General features: G+C 38.9%; 1 protein-coding gene across 2 annotated transcripts; it reads left to right on the top strand.

Moving 5' to 3' along the window:
* Nucleotides 1-522: 522 nt before the first annotated feature.
* On the top strand, nt 523-10,594 carry PRL (prolactin). Of its 2 annotated transcripts, none has more exons than XM_050788806.1 (5): nt 523-1,064; nt 3,441-3,616; nt 5,262-5,369; nt 7,576-7,755; nt 10,246-10,594. In XM_050788806.1, the coding sequence occupies exons 1-5, from the start codon at nt 1,037-1,039 to the stop codon at nt 10,435-10,437; spliced, it is 684 nt and encodes a 227-aa protein (XP_050644763.1). In that variant the 5' UTR covers nt 523-1,036; the 3' UTR covers nt 10,438-10,594. The 2 variants fall into 2 exon arrangements, with proteins under 2 accessions (XP_050644763.1, XP_050644761.1); XM_050788804.1 differs by having other exon boundaries at nt 945-1,064; nt 3,438-3,616.
* The last annotated feature ends 6,002 nt before the right edge of the window (nt 10,595-16,596 follow it).

Below are 16,596 nucleotides of genomic sequence, written 5' to 3'. Positions count from 1 at the left end.
TGGAAAACTACTGTATCACTTCCCCAAAATAAACTCTTAAATCAGGGGTTATAGCTTGTTTGTCTTAGAAGTGGGTCCACAGGATGTTTACAAGAGAATTCATTTCCCAGCCTTCCTCACATGACTCCTGATTTTCCGTGAAGTAATAATTGTTCCTTCATTTAACTCAACTGTAGAATTATTAGGTTGGTGTGAAAGTGATTGCAGTTTTTACCATTTAAAAGTAAAGCCCAAAACCACAATTACTTTTGCACTGAACTACTTCTTTCATATTCTTGACCTTTAGTCTCTCCAGGCTCCTGTTTCTTCATCTGTAAACTGGAGAGAATAATACCACTTAACACATATGTTAAAATCAAAAGAAATAAACAGATGAAGATGTACATTGAAAGTACCATACAGATATGCTATTTTTAAAAAGACGAAACGTATTTTTAAAAAGACAAAATGTAAAAAGAAACAAAATGAGGGAAATTTAATGACAGTGTAACAGGGGACTGAAAATTCTGATTTCTCAATCCTTATTCTATATCTCTTGGTATTTAGTGTAAAAATGTTTAAATCTTTACCTAGCAATCTTGAGGAAGAAACTTGATAACTGATAATACATGAGACTGTTACTTAAGTGAAATATAATCCTATGTATTCAACAAACTGTAGAGAAATAAGATAAATTTTAAAGTAAATGACTTCTGTAGTTTTATAGATCCTCCAAACCAAACTAGTCTCAGATCTCACCTTCATCATTTCTCTCATTTCCTTTTGGCCTAATTAATCAAAATCCTTCCTAGAATGTTCATTTCTGACCAATATGTCTTCCTGAATATGAATAAGAAATAAAATACCATTTGATGTTTGAAATTATGGGGGTAATCTCAATGATGGAAATAGATGACCAGGAAAAGGGAAACGAATGCCTGATTCATTATATTCATGAAGATGTCAAAGGTTTATAAAGCCAATATCTGGGAGAGAGAAAACCGTAAGACTTCCGGATCTCCTCTGGTGAAGTGTGTTTCCCTCAACGATCACCAACATGAACATCAAAGGATCGCCATGGAAAGGTATGTGTGACAACTCACTGGGTTGTTGGTTGTATCAACACTCCTGTCGGGGGGATTAATGTGAAATTTTAACTAATAAGAGGTTGCAGGTTTACAATGTTTAGAAGTGCAATCTAATGATTGCTCTAGGAAGCAATTATACAAGCGCACCATAGAACAGAACAATGGTTCTCAAACAGGGAAATCCTCTCTTCTCCCAGAGGCATTTGGCAATGTCAGGAGGTGTTTTGGGTTGTCTTAACTGAGGTGGGGAAGTGAGGGAAAAGTGCTATTGGTATCTAATGGATAGAGATCAGGGATGCTACTAAACATCCTTCAATGCACGGGACAGCCCCCAGAACAAGAAATTATTCAACTCAAAATGCCAATAATATCAAGATTGAGAAACTCTGGACTGGAATAAGACTCAAAGAGTCTATGGGTCCAATTTGCCACAACTCTCAAAGGGACAAAGTAACATTTTCTGGTTATCAGGCCTCTAATGTGGATTGGCCAACTCAAATCAACCTGATGAAACTTTCAATTGTGAAGCCATAAAATAGACACTAATAGCAGAATTGTCTTTTCTATTCTTTGTCAATTTGGTTCACGCCAAATGACATTTCAAAAGGAAAAATAGGTTACCTAGTAATAACTAATCACCTTTACTTTCTTGGTTGACATTTGCAAGGAAAATAAATTAGTAACAACCATAAAATTTGTTTCTAGTGAAATGAAGAACAAAAACATGTGTCTATTTTACCTCATCTTGGGCTTTAAAAATCCCTTCCATGCTAAATGTGCAGATAAATGTACTCAGAATACAGAACATCTATCCAGTTGTGAATTTCCTGGACCTGTTATTCCAATTTCTCTATCCACAAAGCACATTTTATTTACACATACAGATAAAATATACATTTGGTTTCATCATATGATTATAGTATGCATAAAATAAACTTTTTGGAAGCATCATGTTTTTGAAAAATTAAAAGTCTATAATAGGAATCATCTCAAACAAAAATTTTATTTTACAACTAAAACGTCACTTCCTACACTAAACAATTTTTTAGGTATTTTTAAGTGTTTAGGTTTAGGTACTTTTTCACAAACTAATCTTTAGCATTTGCCTAGTTTTATCTTGGACATTTCAGATTGCATTTATTAAAGGTTTCGAAGGACTTAAGTTTTGTGATAAACACGGTTTTATATTGGGCATTCTTTTGGGGTAGTGTCACTGAAGTTAACAAGTGATTTAAATTTGGTAGCTATATATCATTTCTTTCCTTTTGAAAGTATAAGTTATTGATATGTTACAGGCCTGTAACTGTCCATTTGCTGAGATAGCAAATTGAGGACAAAGCTTTGAAAACCTTCGACAATGATCAGAGTGTTTTGTAATTAGAGCAGGAAAAGTGGATAAAATCAAGCTTTCTGGGGCCTCTGTTGTGATGCAATCAATCAAAGGCAAAGAACTTGTTCTTTATAAGCAATGGCAACAACCTGCGTAAACACTGAGCCATCACAGCTACTCATGCGGCCCCCATTACACAGATGCAGACTGAGAGCCCACAGGTGTACGCGATGTGACAAGACGATGTGCAAAGACCACAGTATTGGCATCCTGCCTCTCTCACCCACTAATAATACGACTTGGGGAAAAATCACTTAACTTCCCTAAGCCATCTGTTTCATCAATATAATTTGATGATAATTACAAAGGCCCAGTGTATCTCACAAGGTTATTATGAAGCTCAAATATAGAAAACAAATTTAATGCTTTTGGCAAAGTGTCAAACAAATGCATGGGATTATTATGGTGAGTTAGCAGATCTAAGCTACAGCATTATTTTTATGTCAGAATTCTCTTCATACTCAGTATTAGCAATCAAACAATCATGTGTTTATTCTTATCAGGCAGGATGATAAATCGAAAGGATCAACTGTGCTGTTTTTGTTATATCAGTGTCTAAAATGTAAATTATCAGACACACCTAGTTAAAAAAACATTACAAACTCCTGGACAGCCTGACTGCTTAAAACCTGCAGAAACTCCCAAGACATTAAACTATCTTAAGAGAATGACCTGAACACCCTAGCTCAGAATTAATTTAAGCTCCAAATATTTGCAAAGTAGAGAAGCACTTCTGGGAACCATACAAAAATGCAGGAAGTAACCCACTTCTCAAACTATATATCTGTGCAAACACAATTATATATATATATCTACATTTACATAGTGGAAGGCATTGGTTCTTCCCCCATCCCAGCCATTACAGTGCCAAATCAGGCAGCTGAGGGCAGTGGGGAGCAATAAGGCTTTCCTCGGCAGGATTTCTTTTGAGAACCTCCGTGGAATAGATCATCTCAGAGTGGTTCGCATTCTTATTTAAGCAGGGTCCCTCCTGCTGCTGCTGGTGTCAAACCTGCTCCTGTGCCAGAACGTGGCCCCCTTGCCCATCTGTCCTGGTGGGGCTGCCAGATGCCAGGTGACCCTTCGAGACCTGTTTGACCGCGCAGTTGTCCTGTCCCACTACATCCATAACCTCTCCTCAGAAATGTTCAGCGAATTCGTAAGTACCATGCTTCTGGCTTCCTCCCTGAAGGAGACTTCCCATGATCTATTGGGCTCTACTACATGTTAACCTAGAAAACCTCCCAAGCCAAATTTCAAATGTTACACTTTAACATGTGAAAGAAGACACCAGCTCATAAGATGTGGAACAAGAAGAAAGGGACAGTGCCATGAAATCGCAAAGATTCTCAAAGAATGTAATGACTTTTAAATTTTTTCTTTAATTCACTTTATTTTTTAAAAATAAACAACATTTAAACACCTGACCTAAAGCATGCTTAGCTGGGGCTGAGGAGAAGGAAGAGTGTTGATTTCTTATTCTTGAATGTAGGGGTCAGACTCCACAGGCATTCTTCACTTAGCACAGAACAGATATCCAATAACGAAGAACTGCACTGCAGTGAATTGGGTGGATTGAATAGAATTAAACTGAGCTGAATCCATGCTGGGGAAAATAAACAATTAATAACTTTTCAAAAACCCCAAAATGCTAGAAATCATTTTTCTGGGATTTTCAGTGTATGGGTTTAAAATTACAATAAAGGACTAGTTTAGAATTGGAAACCAGTGCTTTTTTCTTTCTTTTCCTCCCTTCCTTCCTTCCCTCATTCCTTCCTTCCTCCCTTCCCTTACCCTTCCTTCCTTCCCTCTCTCCCTAGTTCCCTCCTTTCTTCCTTCTTTCCTTCCTTCCTTCCTTCCTTCCTTCCTTCCCCCCTTTCTTTTCTTTTTCAGAAATATGTACTCTATTTCTGAATAACCTATTTTGGAAATCATAGGTTAACTCTTCTAGGTCAATCAAGGAGCAGACAATAGATTACTGCTTTAATAAATCAGGGGCCTCCATAGAGAATAAATGTACATTTATAAAATTATTTTTACTCTCTGATTTCTCTTTCATCCTCCATTTTTGACTGGCCATCTTTTGTCTTCCAAATCTTCCTAGTAATTCCTTTGGACTTTTATAAGTTTTGCTAAGGACTAGTCTTTCCTGTCAATTTGTTAGGTCATTTTTTATTCTGCTCTTATCCTCAGTCCATTGTTTATATTTCCTAAAATTGTGTGCCCTGTGTTTCTGACTTTTTTTGTCATAATAAAAAAAAGTTGTATTCCATGTCTATCATGAATTTAGTAAGGTACAGGTGTGTGGACTCTGAGAAACATTTAGAGAAAAGTTATAATTTTACAATGCCTATTAAGAGAAGTCTATCAGTTTGGGCCCACAGTAAATAAGAGATTAAATGAATACATGTAAATACATTTGCACTATGGCATTTGGCTCAAATGCTGAAGAAAGATGATTCTCAATACAAAATGTATTGTTTCATATTTTTGGTATCTTTAGCATTTGCTTTCCAAATAGTAACTTGTGTGACTTGTGTGAATGGTAAAAGTAAACAACAAGAGAATTGCAAAGAAGGGAAAAGATTGAGATTTATGAAAACTAGATGAAAAAATGAGTTTACAGAGATAATGGGGGGAAGTAGGCAAAAGGGTTACTTTCTTAATTCTTTAGTTTTCATTTTTATGTAGCTCTAAATTTTAAAAATTACACATCTGTCAAATGTATTAGTATTCTGGTAATGGATTCATTTATTCAATGCCCAAACAACCCCAACTAATTGAATTTGTCTCATCATTTCCAGGATAAACGGTATACCCATGGCCGGGGGTTCATTACCAGGGCCATCAACAGCTGCCACACTTCTTCCCTTCCCACCCCCGAAGACAAGGAGCAAGCCCAACAGATGAATGTGAGTCCTTCATCCAGGCTTTGCACCAAAACAACCAAGTCAGTACACTGTATTATCATGGTGATAGGTTATTAGAGGTGCTGTAATACAGTGGTAATTGTACATGCAGAGAAAAATATAGGAAGAATAAGCAATCGAAAAATTACATTATGTAGTTGACAAAATATGAGTCAAATCAAATGCTAAGTAAAGATGGTAGTGGCAATCTAAATAGCAGATTCGAACATTGTCCTTGCAGATAACATTATTTTAACCAATGCCTTTTCGCTAGGATTATATATATACTATATGAAAGTTTGAACTGAATTCGACTTCTGTGGGTAAATATACATTTATGCATATGTAAGAAAAACAAATGCAGTTTTATTTATTACATGTTACTCGTGACTTCTACATCAACAGCATGTTACATTACTGACCCCTGCACTATTGGAGCCATCTCTTCTGGACTTTCAAGACTCTATTCTGGTTCTATTTCTGCTTCTCTGACACCTACTTTTTCATTCTTCACTGACTCTTCTGCCCTGTCTTACTTTTTAGTTAAAAGTCACCACTCCCCTCACAAAAAAAAAACAAAACAGATCCTGTAAAACATAATATTTTACTTTTCACAGCTACAACAATTGCCACTGTTCTGATGACTACCAAGTCTGTGTATCAGCCCCAATCATGTATCTCAGCTTCAATCTTCTGTTGCTGTAATTTCTCCCTTTGGTTGTCTACCATAATCACAGCCTTAACATGATTTAAAACAAACATCTTTATATACATGCCCCCTACAAATTCAACGTATTCTCCATTTACAATTTTAGGAATGGTACCAACATTTCTGTCTGCTATGTTCATTAATAATAATTATGATAATAAGAGAAGGAGGAGAAAGAGAAAGGGGAGAAGGAGGAGGAAGAGGAAATATTTATTGAGATCTACAGGTTGAGTTATCACTAATCAGAAATCCCAAATACTCCAGAATCCTAAGTTTTTTGAGCACCTACATGATGCTAAAAAAACAAAATGCTCATGGGAGTATTTCAGATTTTAGATTTTTAAATTAGGAATGCTCAAATTGTACTACATTGCCAGGCACTTTATGGGCATTACTGTATTTAATCCTCATAAAAATCCTATAACATGAGGTACTGTTATTACACTTACTGAGATAAGGAAACTGAGGCTCAGAAAGGCTATGGAATTTGTACCAGTCACATGGCAAATAAGCAGTGAGCCTGGGCTTCATTCAATTCACAACCCTTACTCTTAATCATTGTGTTGCAATGCTCCCAGAAAAACTACACTGACACTCACTTTATGGCCTGTACCTCTTTATAGCTTCTTTCTTTCATATCCTCGTACATGTTTCCATTGCAATGTCCATTTATTTCTTCTTTATTCTTTTTGTTACCACTAGACTAGTTCACGTACTTCTACAAAGTAAGCATTTTACATCAGAGATAATCAGCTACTTGGAGTCTCCTACACGATCCTGGTAGTAAGCAAAAACTGGGCAGCCAGACCGCCATTGTGAATTCCATGGTTATTCCAGATAACATTGGTTGCATCTTACTCGCCTGCATAAGCCAAGAGAACAGACTGCTCTGCCAGCAGCATGGGGCAGGGGTTGTACAGATCAAGGAAAGCATGTTGATGAATTCCATGTCATCTTCATTGTCTCTTCGTTCTAGGATCCCCAAATAAAGCTACAAATCAAAAATTATGAATAGTTTGATGAACAATTTGATTCATTAGTATGAATGAATGCTTGGATGAGAGTGATTTGGGCCCCTTGACATGGACCCCAGTGGAATCTATTTCTCACAAGTCAGATACTCTGGGCACCTACTGAATTCCGGCAACACTTTAGTTTCTCCCCAGGGACAAGCAAATCGATCAAATACAAAAGATCTTGCTAAGTGGACAGATGGTAGAATTTCAGAGGAAAAACAAAAATTCTTCATTTTATCAATTAGAACACTTACTAGAAAAAGTGGTTATTGAAATAAGCCAGACTTTTTTTTAATTTTAGCAAAGTTTAGGCCAATAGTTTAAATTTTACATTTCTACAACTTCTATCACCTAAAGAAAAATATACCTACACATAGGAATAAAAAGAGATATTTTCGTCCAGCCTCTCTAAGCAAAAATCACATGTAACTAACCCCATTGTACTTTACCTATTTTAATGCAATTGTTCTATATGGTTTCATAGCAAAAAGACTTTCTGAGCCTGATAGTCAGCATATTGCGATCCTGGAATGAGCCCCTGTATCATCTAGTCACAGAAGTACGTGGTATGGAAGAAGCCCCGGAGGCTATCCTATCCAAAGCCGTAGAGATTGAGGAGCAAACCAAACGGCTTCTAGAGGGCATGGAGCTGATAGTCAGCCAGGTGAGTAGCCTCCTGGTGCTTCTTTGTTTTTCTCATTAATATAAGCGGTGACCTCTGTGATGAGAAATATTTCCCTTTGAAAGAAGAAAATTTCAGCATTCCATATTCTAGACCGCTGTTAAATAAAGCAAGAGCCTAGTCATTCATAGTCATAGATTCTAATGTAAATGAATCTTAGAATGCTATTTGACAGATGTCACTTTCCCTACTCTATATGCAAAACCACAGACTTGCCCCTTCCTGAGGACAGGAAGTTAAGTGTTTTCAAGGGAGAGAAAACTAGAGAATAGAATCTGCAAGATACATGTTTTCTGCAGAGTATCCCAGGACACCCACTATTGAAAATTCTGGTCAGATGTTTTCTCTTTTCTCCCCTTACCAGAGGATGAGAGTGGGATGGGAGAAAGAAGAAAACCAAAATCAGATTAGATGGTCCCGCAGCCACTCACCCCGATCTGCTGCGCAGACTTGTCAGGGAGGAGCAGATATTAACATGACAAGACAATGACATCAGTGCACACAGGTTGCATTGATTTCAGGGGATCCCACAAGCACTAGATGGCAGGGAGTCACAAAAGAAGGGGATATATCTTTTCTGGAATGTTTTTGTTTTGTAATTTATAGAAAGTTGCCTCATTCTAAATTTTGTTTTTTCTTGGGACTCCAAAATCAAAACTCATGTCATTGTACTTAATCTCCCCCAAATAATCTGTCATATTTAGATTGTGTTAGTATTTGCAATAGATATCTCCATTCAGATGGGATAATTTCAACATTAGTGAGATAATACCTAAACAGCTTCTGAGGTTTTCAGGGATAATGTACCATCTAAAGAAAAATATATGATTATAGGAATAATAACAGGAACAATTTTGTATTTCTCTTTTTGTGTACTAAGTACATGTTATCATGTATCATTTTTGTTATTTTCATGGGAGAAAAATATGTCCAAAACAAACACAAAGTACATATTAACCTTGGAATGTATGATTACTGTAAACCTAATTTCTGAGGTCACTAATTTGTTCTATAGTACTCCATTTTCTGTTCTTTTTTCTCTACCACTTATTTATTTATTCTTGTTCATATCATTATCCCTTACACAGTAAATTTTGTCTTAGGGCTCAAGTACCAAAAATTAAAAATAAAAACATAAAGCCAGTCAATGAAAACACACACACACACACACACAGGCATACACACACACACACACACAGGCATGCGCACACACACACACACTTTAAATTCCAATAGGGAATCCCAGATTTGAAAAATATTCTCACTCTGTAGAAAAAGGTTTAGTAGATCCGTGTCTACATGCAGATTTATACCTAATAGCTCTCCAAACTAGCTGACATCCCTAAAGTTGCTAAAATGGTTACTTGGTCTCTAAGAACTCTGGGCTTTCCTGGTTTGCAAAGGCTTATAGAGTGTGAAGAAACATAGCATGCCCTCTGTTGTGCTGTTCAGCCTCCTTTTGTTATCACAGCCATGCCCCCAACCCTACCACACAGCCCTCACCACTGAAGGGTTGCTGCCGGCAACCCCCCAACCTTTTGTTTTTTTTAGACAAGATCTCACTATGTCACCCATGCTGGGGTGCAGTGGCGTGATCACTGCAATCTCTGTCTCCCGGGTTCAAGCGATCCTCATGCCTCAGCCTCCCAAGTAGCTGGGACAACAGGCGTGCACCAATAGGCCTCGGTAATTTTTGTGGGGTTTTTTGTAGAGATGGGGTTTCACCATGTTGGCCAGGCTGGTCTTGAACTCCTGACCTCAAGCCTCCCAAAGTGCGTGAAACAGTGTAAGCCACCCTGCCCGGCCTGTACCCCTTTCTTGTAGGTGCTTTTCCCAGCACCTCCCAGCCCAGGGACCTCAAAAGAAAGCAATTGTTTCCCCTAGAAATTTGAGGAAATGAAAATCTCCTGACTGCTAAGCAGCTTTTCTTAGTCATGGTCATCACTAAATTATCTGTACCCCAAAGCATCAAGTACAAGTACAATCTTCATCTTTTTTAAAGTTTTTGGAACATACACTAGATAGGGAATAGATTGAGTTCAAAGCAGGAAGAAAATAAAGGATGTCAGGAAGAATAAAGCACGAAGGATACATCAGGGACAAGACTGGGGAAATGGGGAAATGAAATAGTTCCTCGAGTGAGAGCACCAAAGTGAGCTACTCCATTGTCTCTTGGTCAAATCTATGTCAATATTTACATAGTACCTTTCCAGTTCTTCATCTGTCTACTCCTGCAAAAACATACTTCATCTGTGATCACATAGATGTCAGAAAACCTAAACGTGTATTCTGCTTCTAGTTTTTAGATGAATAGGTTTCTGATCCACTGGCCCAGATATACAAAAATCATTGCCTTTGTCTAAAACTTTACATTCATACCTCATTCTCAATTCTTAATCCAACAGTTAGAAAGAACAAGGACATACAAATGCTAATAATATGAAGAATAAGTCACTGTTTTTTTGTGATTAGGTTCATCCTGAAACCAAAGAAAATGAGATCTACCCTGTCTGGACGGGACTTCCATCCCTGCAGATGGCTGATGAAGAGTCTCGCCTTTCTGCTTATTATAACCTGCTCCACTGCCTACGCAGGGATTCACATAAGATCGACAATTATCTCAAGCTCCTGAAGTGCCGAATCATCCACAACAACAACTGCTAAAGCCCACATCCATTTCATCTATTTCTGAGAAGGTCCTTAATGATCCATCCCATTGCAAGCTTCTTTTAGTTTTATCTCTTTTGAATGCATGCTTGGGTGTAACAGGTCTCCTCTTAAAAAATAAAAACTGACTCCTTAGAGACATCAAAATCTAAAATGCCGATTTGTCAAAGTTTCTTCTCTTCTTTTAATAGAAAATCCAAAGAAAATCTATCACTCCCATTGAGAAGTTCTTATCAGAATGTGTCACAAAAAACAGAAGCCAGCCTTGCACATAAGACAATTAACAGCTTACTTTAAAATCACAGTAGATTACCATGGGTCAAGTGATTAGAATCTTAGATTATTAATCATGCAGTCATTCTACAAAGAAGATTGAATTCTCGGGGTTCTTTATGAAAGCAGGCATGTTCTGTGAGTTCACTTTCAGTGTTATGACAGACAGTATAACTACTGTGCAACTGCAGTGCCTCCAAATAGCATGAAGTTTACTGAGCAGTCTAAAAACTGTTCGGATATAAACATGACATAGCTTTCTCTTTTTCTAATAGCTGTATTCAATCATGCTCTACTAAATTCCCATCTCTTTCACATTATCTTACACACATTTTATGTTCTAGCAATTCTGGGTATAACAAGTCCGGTCCAGTCAGCTTTCAACTCCTTATTATTTATTTATTTATTTATTTTTATTTATTTATTTTTTTAATTTTTTTTTTAGACAGAGTCTCACTCTGTCCCCCAGGCTGGAGTGCAGTGACGCGATCTCCACTCACTGCAAGCTCCGCCTCCTGGGTTCACGCCATTCTCCTGACTCAGCCTCCCAAGTAGCTGGGACTACAGGCACCCACCACCATGCCCAGCTAATTTTTTAGCTGTGCCCTGTCCCCAGAAGTGGAGTCTACAGAGACTGGCAGGCCTCCTTGAGCTGCTGTGAGCTCCACCCAGTTCGATCTTCCCAGGGCTTTGTTCACCTACTTAAGCCTCAGCAATGGCGGGCGCCCCTCCCCCAGCCTCGCTGCTGCCTTGTGGTTAGATCGCAGACTGCTGGGCTAGCAATGAGGAAGGCTCCGTGGGCTGTGCTAGCAATGAGGAAGGCTCCGTGGGCGTGGGACCCTCCCGGCCAGGTGTGGGATATAATCTCCTGGTGTGCCCCTTTGCTTAAAGCGCAGTATTGGGGTGGGAGTTACCCAATTTTCCAGGTGTTGTGTGTCTCAGTTCCCCTGGCTAGGAAAAGGGATTCCCTTCCCCCTTGCGCTTCCCAGGTGAGGCGATGCCTCGCCCTGCTTCAGCTCTGGCTGGTCGGGCTGCAACAGCTGACCAGCACCGATTGTCCGGCACTCCCCAGTGAGATGAACCCAGTACCTCAATTGATAATGCAGAAATCCCCTGTCTTCTGTGTCGCTCGTGCTGGGAGCTGGAGACTGGAGTCGTTCCTATTCGGCCATCTTGCTCCGCCCCCCCTAATTTTTTGTATTTTTTAGTAGAAATGGGGTTTCACTGTGTTAGCCAGGATGGTCTTGGTCTCTTGACCTCGTGATTCACCCGCCTCGGCCTCCCAGAGTGCTGGGATTACAGGCGTGAGCCACCGTGCTCTATATTTAAATTATTTAATCCTTTTCTCGCCCACTGTGATGGATTAAAGGACCTAACAGAGAAAGCAGATGTGGTCAGTTCCTGCAACTTTTCTTCCCCCTCTCTCTTCTGGATTCCTTTACCTGTGTTGGAATGGGATAGAGGATTAGGAGAGATGAAAAAGTTCAAACATCACTGACTTAGTTAGTACTACTGTGCCCTTCCCCTTGTTGACAGGGACTGACCTTGGATTTTCTCTGAGTAGTGGGTGTCTTTCTAGTGGAGTTGATTTGTAATTTCCAAGATACCAACTAGTAGGGACACCACACAGTATAGTTTCTTTCCCAGGGGAAATGCTCTGGCTTGATTCTCCTGTTCGCCCTATAGCTCTGCCATCTGTAGCATTCTCCACCGCCTCTGCTATTGTTCCCCTCATTCTGCAGGAACTCTGTTGAAGAAAACTAGCGTGAGGTCAGCTATGTGTCAACCACTCCACAGGAAACTCATGCATCATAACCTCTCCAAGCAATGGAGTAGCAATAGGACTAGGTCATGGCTGACTCCTTCCCGAGGTCTCTACCAGTTCCCTTCTCGCATTGACATAGACACAGAGTAGATCAGAAGTTGGATTCATTAGCAGACATTCACCTCAGGCATGAGATGCTAGTCTTTCCTTCTTTAAAATATAGTGAGTAATTATCTCTATCAGCAATTATCTTCAAGAGTCGACCTCACAAACATTCTCTACTAGGTCACTGAATTATAACACCCTCCTCAAACACCTAATCTTCTATTTATTGAGTATGGAGGGAGGTGACTGGATGAGGGTCCCTAAGCTTGTTTAGTGACCTCTAAAGAACCTAAAATGAGGGCTAACCTCATTGCAAGCTCCCCTTAGAAGGCAGCGGTATTATCAGGCTGGTTTTGCAGCAGCTTCTGGGCTTTAGCAGGGATTTCTAGAAAACAGACAATGGAAAACATCACTTTCAACTTTCTGATAGACATTAAATAAAAAGGTGAGGGGGCAGAACAAAGGGGAAGGGAGAGAGAAGGGAGGAAAGATAAGAAGAAGAAAAATGAACAAAAGACTTGGGTCTTTAAGACGTTATTAGAATACTGCCCTTGGTGAAGACCTAGATCTCCCTTAATTTTTACACCCTAAAAGCAAATATGATCTCATATACTCCTTTCACTTCCCTTTTCTTTCTTCCTTTCCTGAAACTCTAGTTTGTATTAGGAGCATTCTTTGCCCTTACCAATTTGAGTGGCTGTAACTCTAGAGACAAGCAGAATTTGGCACGTCTTCAGATCAGAATTCAAGGCAATTTTCCACCTCTCTTCAGAGAAAACTTTCCCGTGCTCATTGGAATATTACCCCAACCCCTCCACCCCCCAAAAATTATCTTTCCCCATAGCCAGGGTTGTTTTTATCGGAATCCTTCCTGCCCCTGCTTCTAGCTGTGATGAACCAAACCTCTCAGAATACAACAGAATACTCTGCCCCAAACCAATCCTATCAACCCCTCCCTTTCCTCCTAAATGCATGCAAAATGTCAGCTTGCTCATATTTCAGCCTTCTTCTTGCAAAAAGCAAAAGAGCACAGGAAAACCTGCATATACTTTATTTCTAAGTCATTTGTTGAAAACATCTAATCCTATTATGTTACTCACTTAAGTTCTTTCTCTTCAATTTCTAGCTATTTCCAACAGGTAGGGTGGGTTTTATCAGGGGTAAAATTTGGCAATAAATAGACATGCAATTATAAGAAATATAAGGTAACCACTAACCATACGTGACTTCAGGTGCTCCTCCCTATTTAAGTGTTTATTCCAAGCACAAATTTAGAGCTTTGGTAAAACACTGAGGGGGTGATAGTAAAAGGCCTCGCTCTGTTTGGCTGTGACATATAAACTAAATACTGTAGTTTTCAGATAAGATTGAGCACAGTGATGGGTGTTCTGTATAGTCAGCAAAAGGTAGCAGGAAGAGGATATTTGGGAAGAATATAACAATCACGTCTCTTCCAACTAGAGGGAATTCATTTTTTTCTTCTTCTGTGGATTTCCATGCAAGATTACATTTGATGAAATGGCCCTGCTATGGCAAGAAGAGCAGTGGTTAAAAAAACAAAAAGAAACACCAAAAACCCTTGAAAGGTATTGATCTCATAGATTAATAAATCACTCGTCATGGGTACTACAAGGTCTAACAGAGAAGTAAGAAAAATCTGTCTTCCCGGAGTTTGCTCTCAAGTTGTGGAGAAAGACGGTTATCTAAATGTGAAAATTACTATGCTACATGGTAGAGGAAATGGTATGATAGGTGATACTAAACAAAGTGCTACAGTGGCTCAAAGAACAGCTGGGAGACATGGATGTGAGAACAAGGAAGGTTTTTGTTTGTTTTGTTTTTTTGTTTTTTTTTTTTTTGAGACAGAGTCTTGCTCTATCTCCCAGGCTAGAGTACAGTGGCGTGATCTTGGCTCACTGCAACCTCTGCCTCCCAGGTTCAAGCAATTCTCCTGCCTCAGCCCCCCAGGTAGCTGGGATTACAGGCACCTGCCACCATGCCCGGCTACATTTTATATTTTTAGTAGAGACAGGGTTTCACCATGTTGGCCAGGATGGTCTCGAACTCCTGACCTTAAGTGATCCTCCCACCTCGGCCTCCCAAAGTGCTGGGATTACAGGTGTGAGCCACCGTGCCTGGCCACAAGGAAGTGTTTCTGAAGTGGCATGGTTGTGATGGCTTTGCGATGAAGTTTTGAAGGCTTGATGGGATACTAAAAGGCAAAAATAGGAAGACAGCCTATCTGCCAATTAACTTATGGCATTTTATGATATAGATTTCCCTATAGCCCGAACAAAGGAACTGAGATGTTAGTACATATAGCATTATAAAGTATCACTAACAATAATTAAGTTTGGCTGAAACATAAGAAATGTTCATTTTTAAACAAACATTTTTTAATAGCTCTCATTATTATGTGCTAGACACACTGCTATAGGGTAATAACGTGGGAAAACCTAGTAGGATTGTTTACGCTTTGAGGAGAATCATTCATGCCAATTTGGAGAGTTTGTACTATTTCTATCAGACAACAAGAAAATAGCAAATTTTAGTACAAGAAAGCAATATGTGCAGAATTGGAAAATAGAAATATTAATCTAGTTTGGGAGGTTGTGGGAGTGTGAGACAGGTAGAGAAAAAATAAGAGGTCCAGAAACAAGTTGAAATAATATCAATATACTCTAAGAGAAAATCAAAAAGGGCTCTGCCAAGAGGACAAAAGTAAAGCCAGTGGCTCACGCCCGTAATCGCAACGGGCAATTTTGGGAGGCTGAGGCGGGTGGATTACCTGAGGGCGGGAGTTTGAGACCAGCCTGACCGACATGGAGAAACCCCATCTCTACTAAAAATACAAAATTAGTCAGGTGTGGTGGCATGTGTCTGTAATCCCAGCTACTCAGGAGGCTGAGGCAGGAGAATCACTTCAACCTGGGAGGTAGAGGTTACAGTGAGCCAAGATCTCACCATTGCACCTCAGCCTGGGGAACAAGAGCAAAACTTCATCTAAAAAAAAAAGTAAAGGACATGGGATGTATAGAAACAGCAATAGGCCTGGACTATATGGAGGAAATGATACAGACAGAAGAGTCAAACAGACACCCAAGAACAACAAATGATGGGAAAGTCAGAGAGAAGAGAGGATGAGGTAAATGTTCTTTCCAAATGCATATAAACTTTGTTTTCCTGTATTTCATTGAATTTGGACCAGAAAAAAATCATCAAATATTATTTAAGCAAACCAGAGAAATTATTACATTCAAGAACCTCTACAAGATTATATAAGATAGAAGAACAAAATAATTTATACTTCCTAGTAATAATAAGTTGTAAGTCACTTGTCTCCTTTAATACTTAAATAAGACATACTTTGTAAAGCAGGGTGGATGAATCAAAATAAAATCAAAGCAATCTATTTATTTACAGAGTTAACCCTAAACAAAATATGAATAATGCTCCCCTTACATTTGTCTACTTTCTCCAAGAATTTCTCATTTCTTTCTTCTGAATCCATCCATCCTTGCTTATTTCTTTTCTTCTGAATCCATCCTTGCTTATTGTTTCTTCATTGCCTTGCTCTTAGCAGATGGCCAATTAGTCACTAACTAAATACATACTTTAAAAGTCCACTTCTAAAGTAAATTCATACTTAAGGACCATGGAAACTGAAAAGTTTTCTCATCCCTTGAACACAAATCCCTAATAGTGAAATGACTTCTCTTCAACATCTTTCCAAAATGCTCAGGAGCAGCCAAGTACAACTTTTCTACTTCGACATCTTCCGCAATGATTATCATTTTCTTGGATAGTAAAGACAGGAAACACAAATGAAGCCACGAAAGACATTTAGAAAGCAATGGATGATCCATATTTTGAAGACACATGCACGGTTGCATGACATACAACCGTGATGGGAACCAGGTGAGCCTAATCAGGAGTGGCTTCTTTGAGGAAGGCTCTATATGAATTAGCACTGAGAAGTCTTATTCAACTCAACTGTTAAAAATAACTCTGTG

This window comes from Macaca thibetana, chromosome 4 (genome assembly GCF_024542745.1).
Source record: "Macaca thibetana thibetana isolate TM-01 chromosome 4, ASM2454274v1, whole genome shotgun sequence".
Lineage (NCBI taxonomy): Eukaryota > Metazoa > Chordata > Mammalia > Primates > Cercopithecidae > Macaca > Macaca thibetana.
Note: the sequence above shows the minus strand (reverse complement) of the source record. Positions and strands in the feature narration are given on the sequence as shown.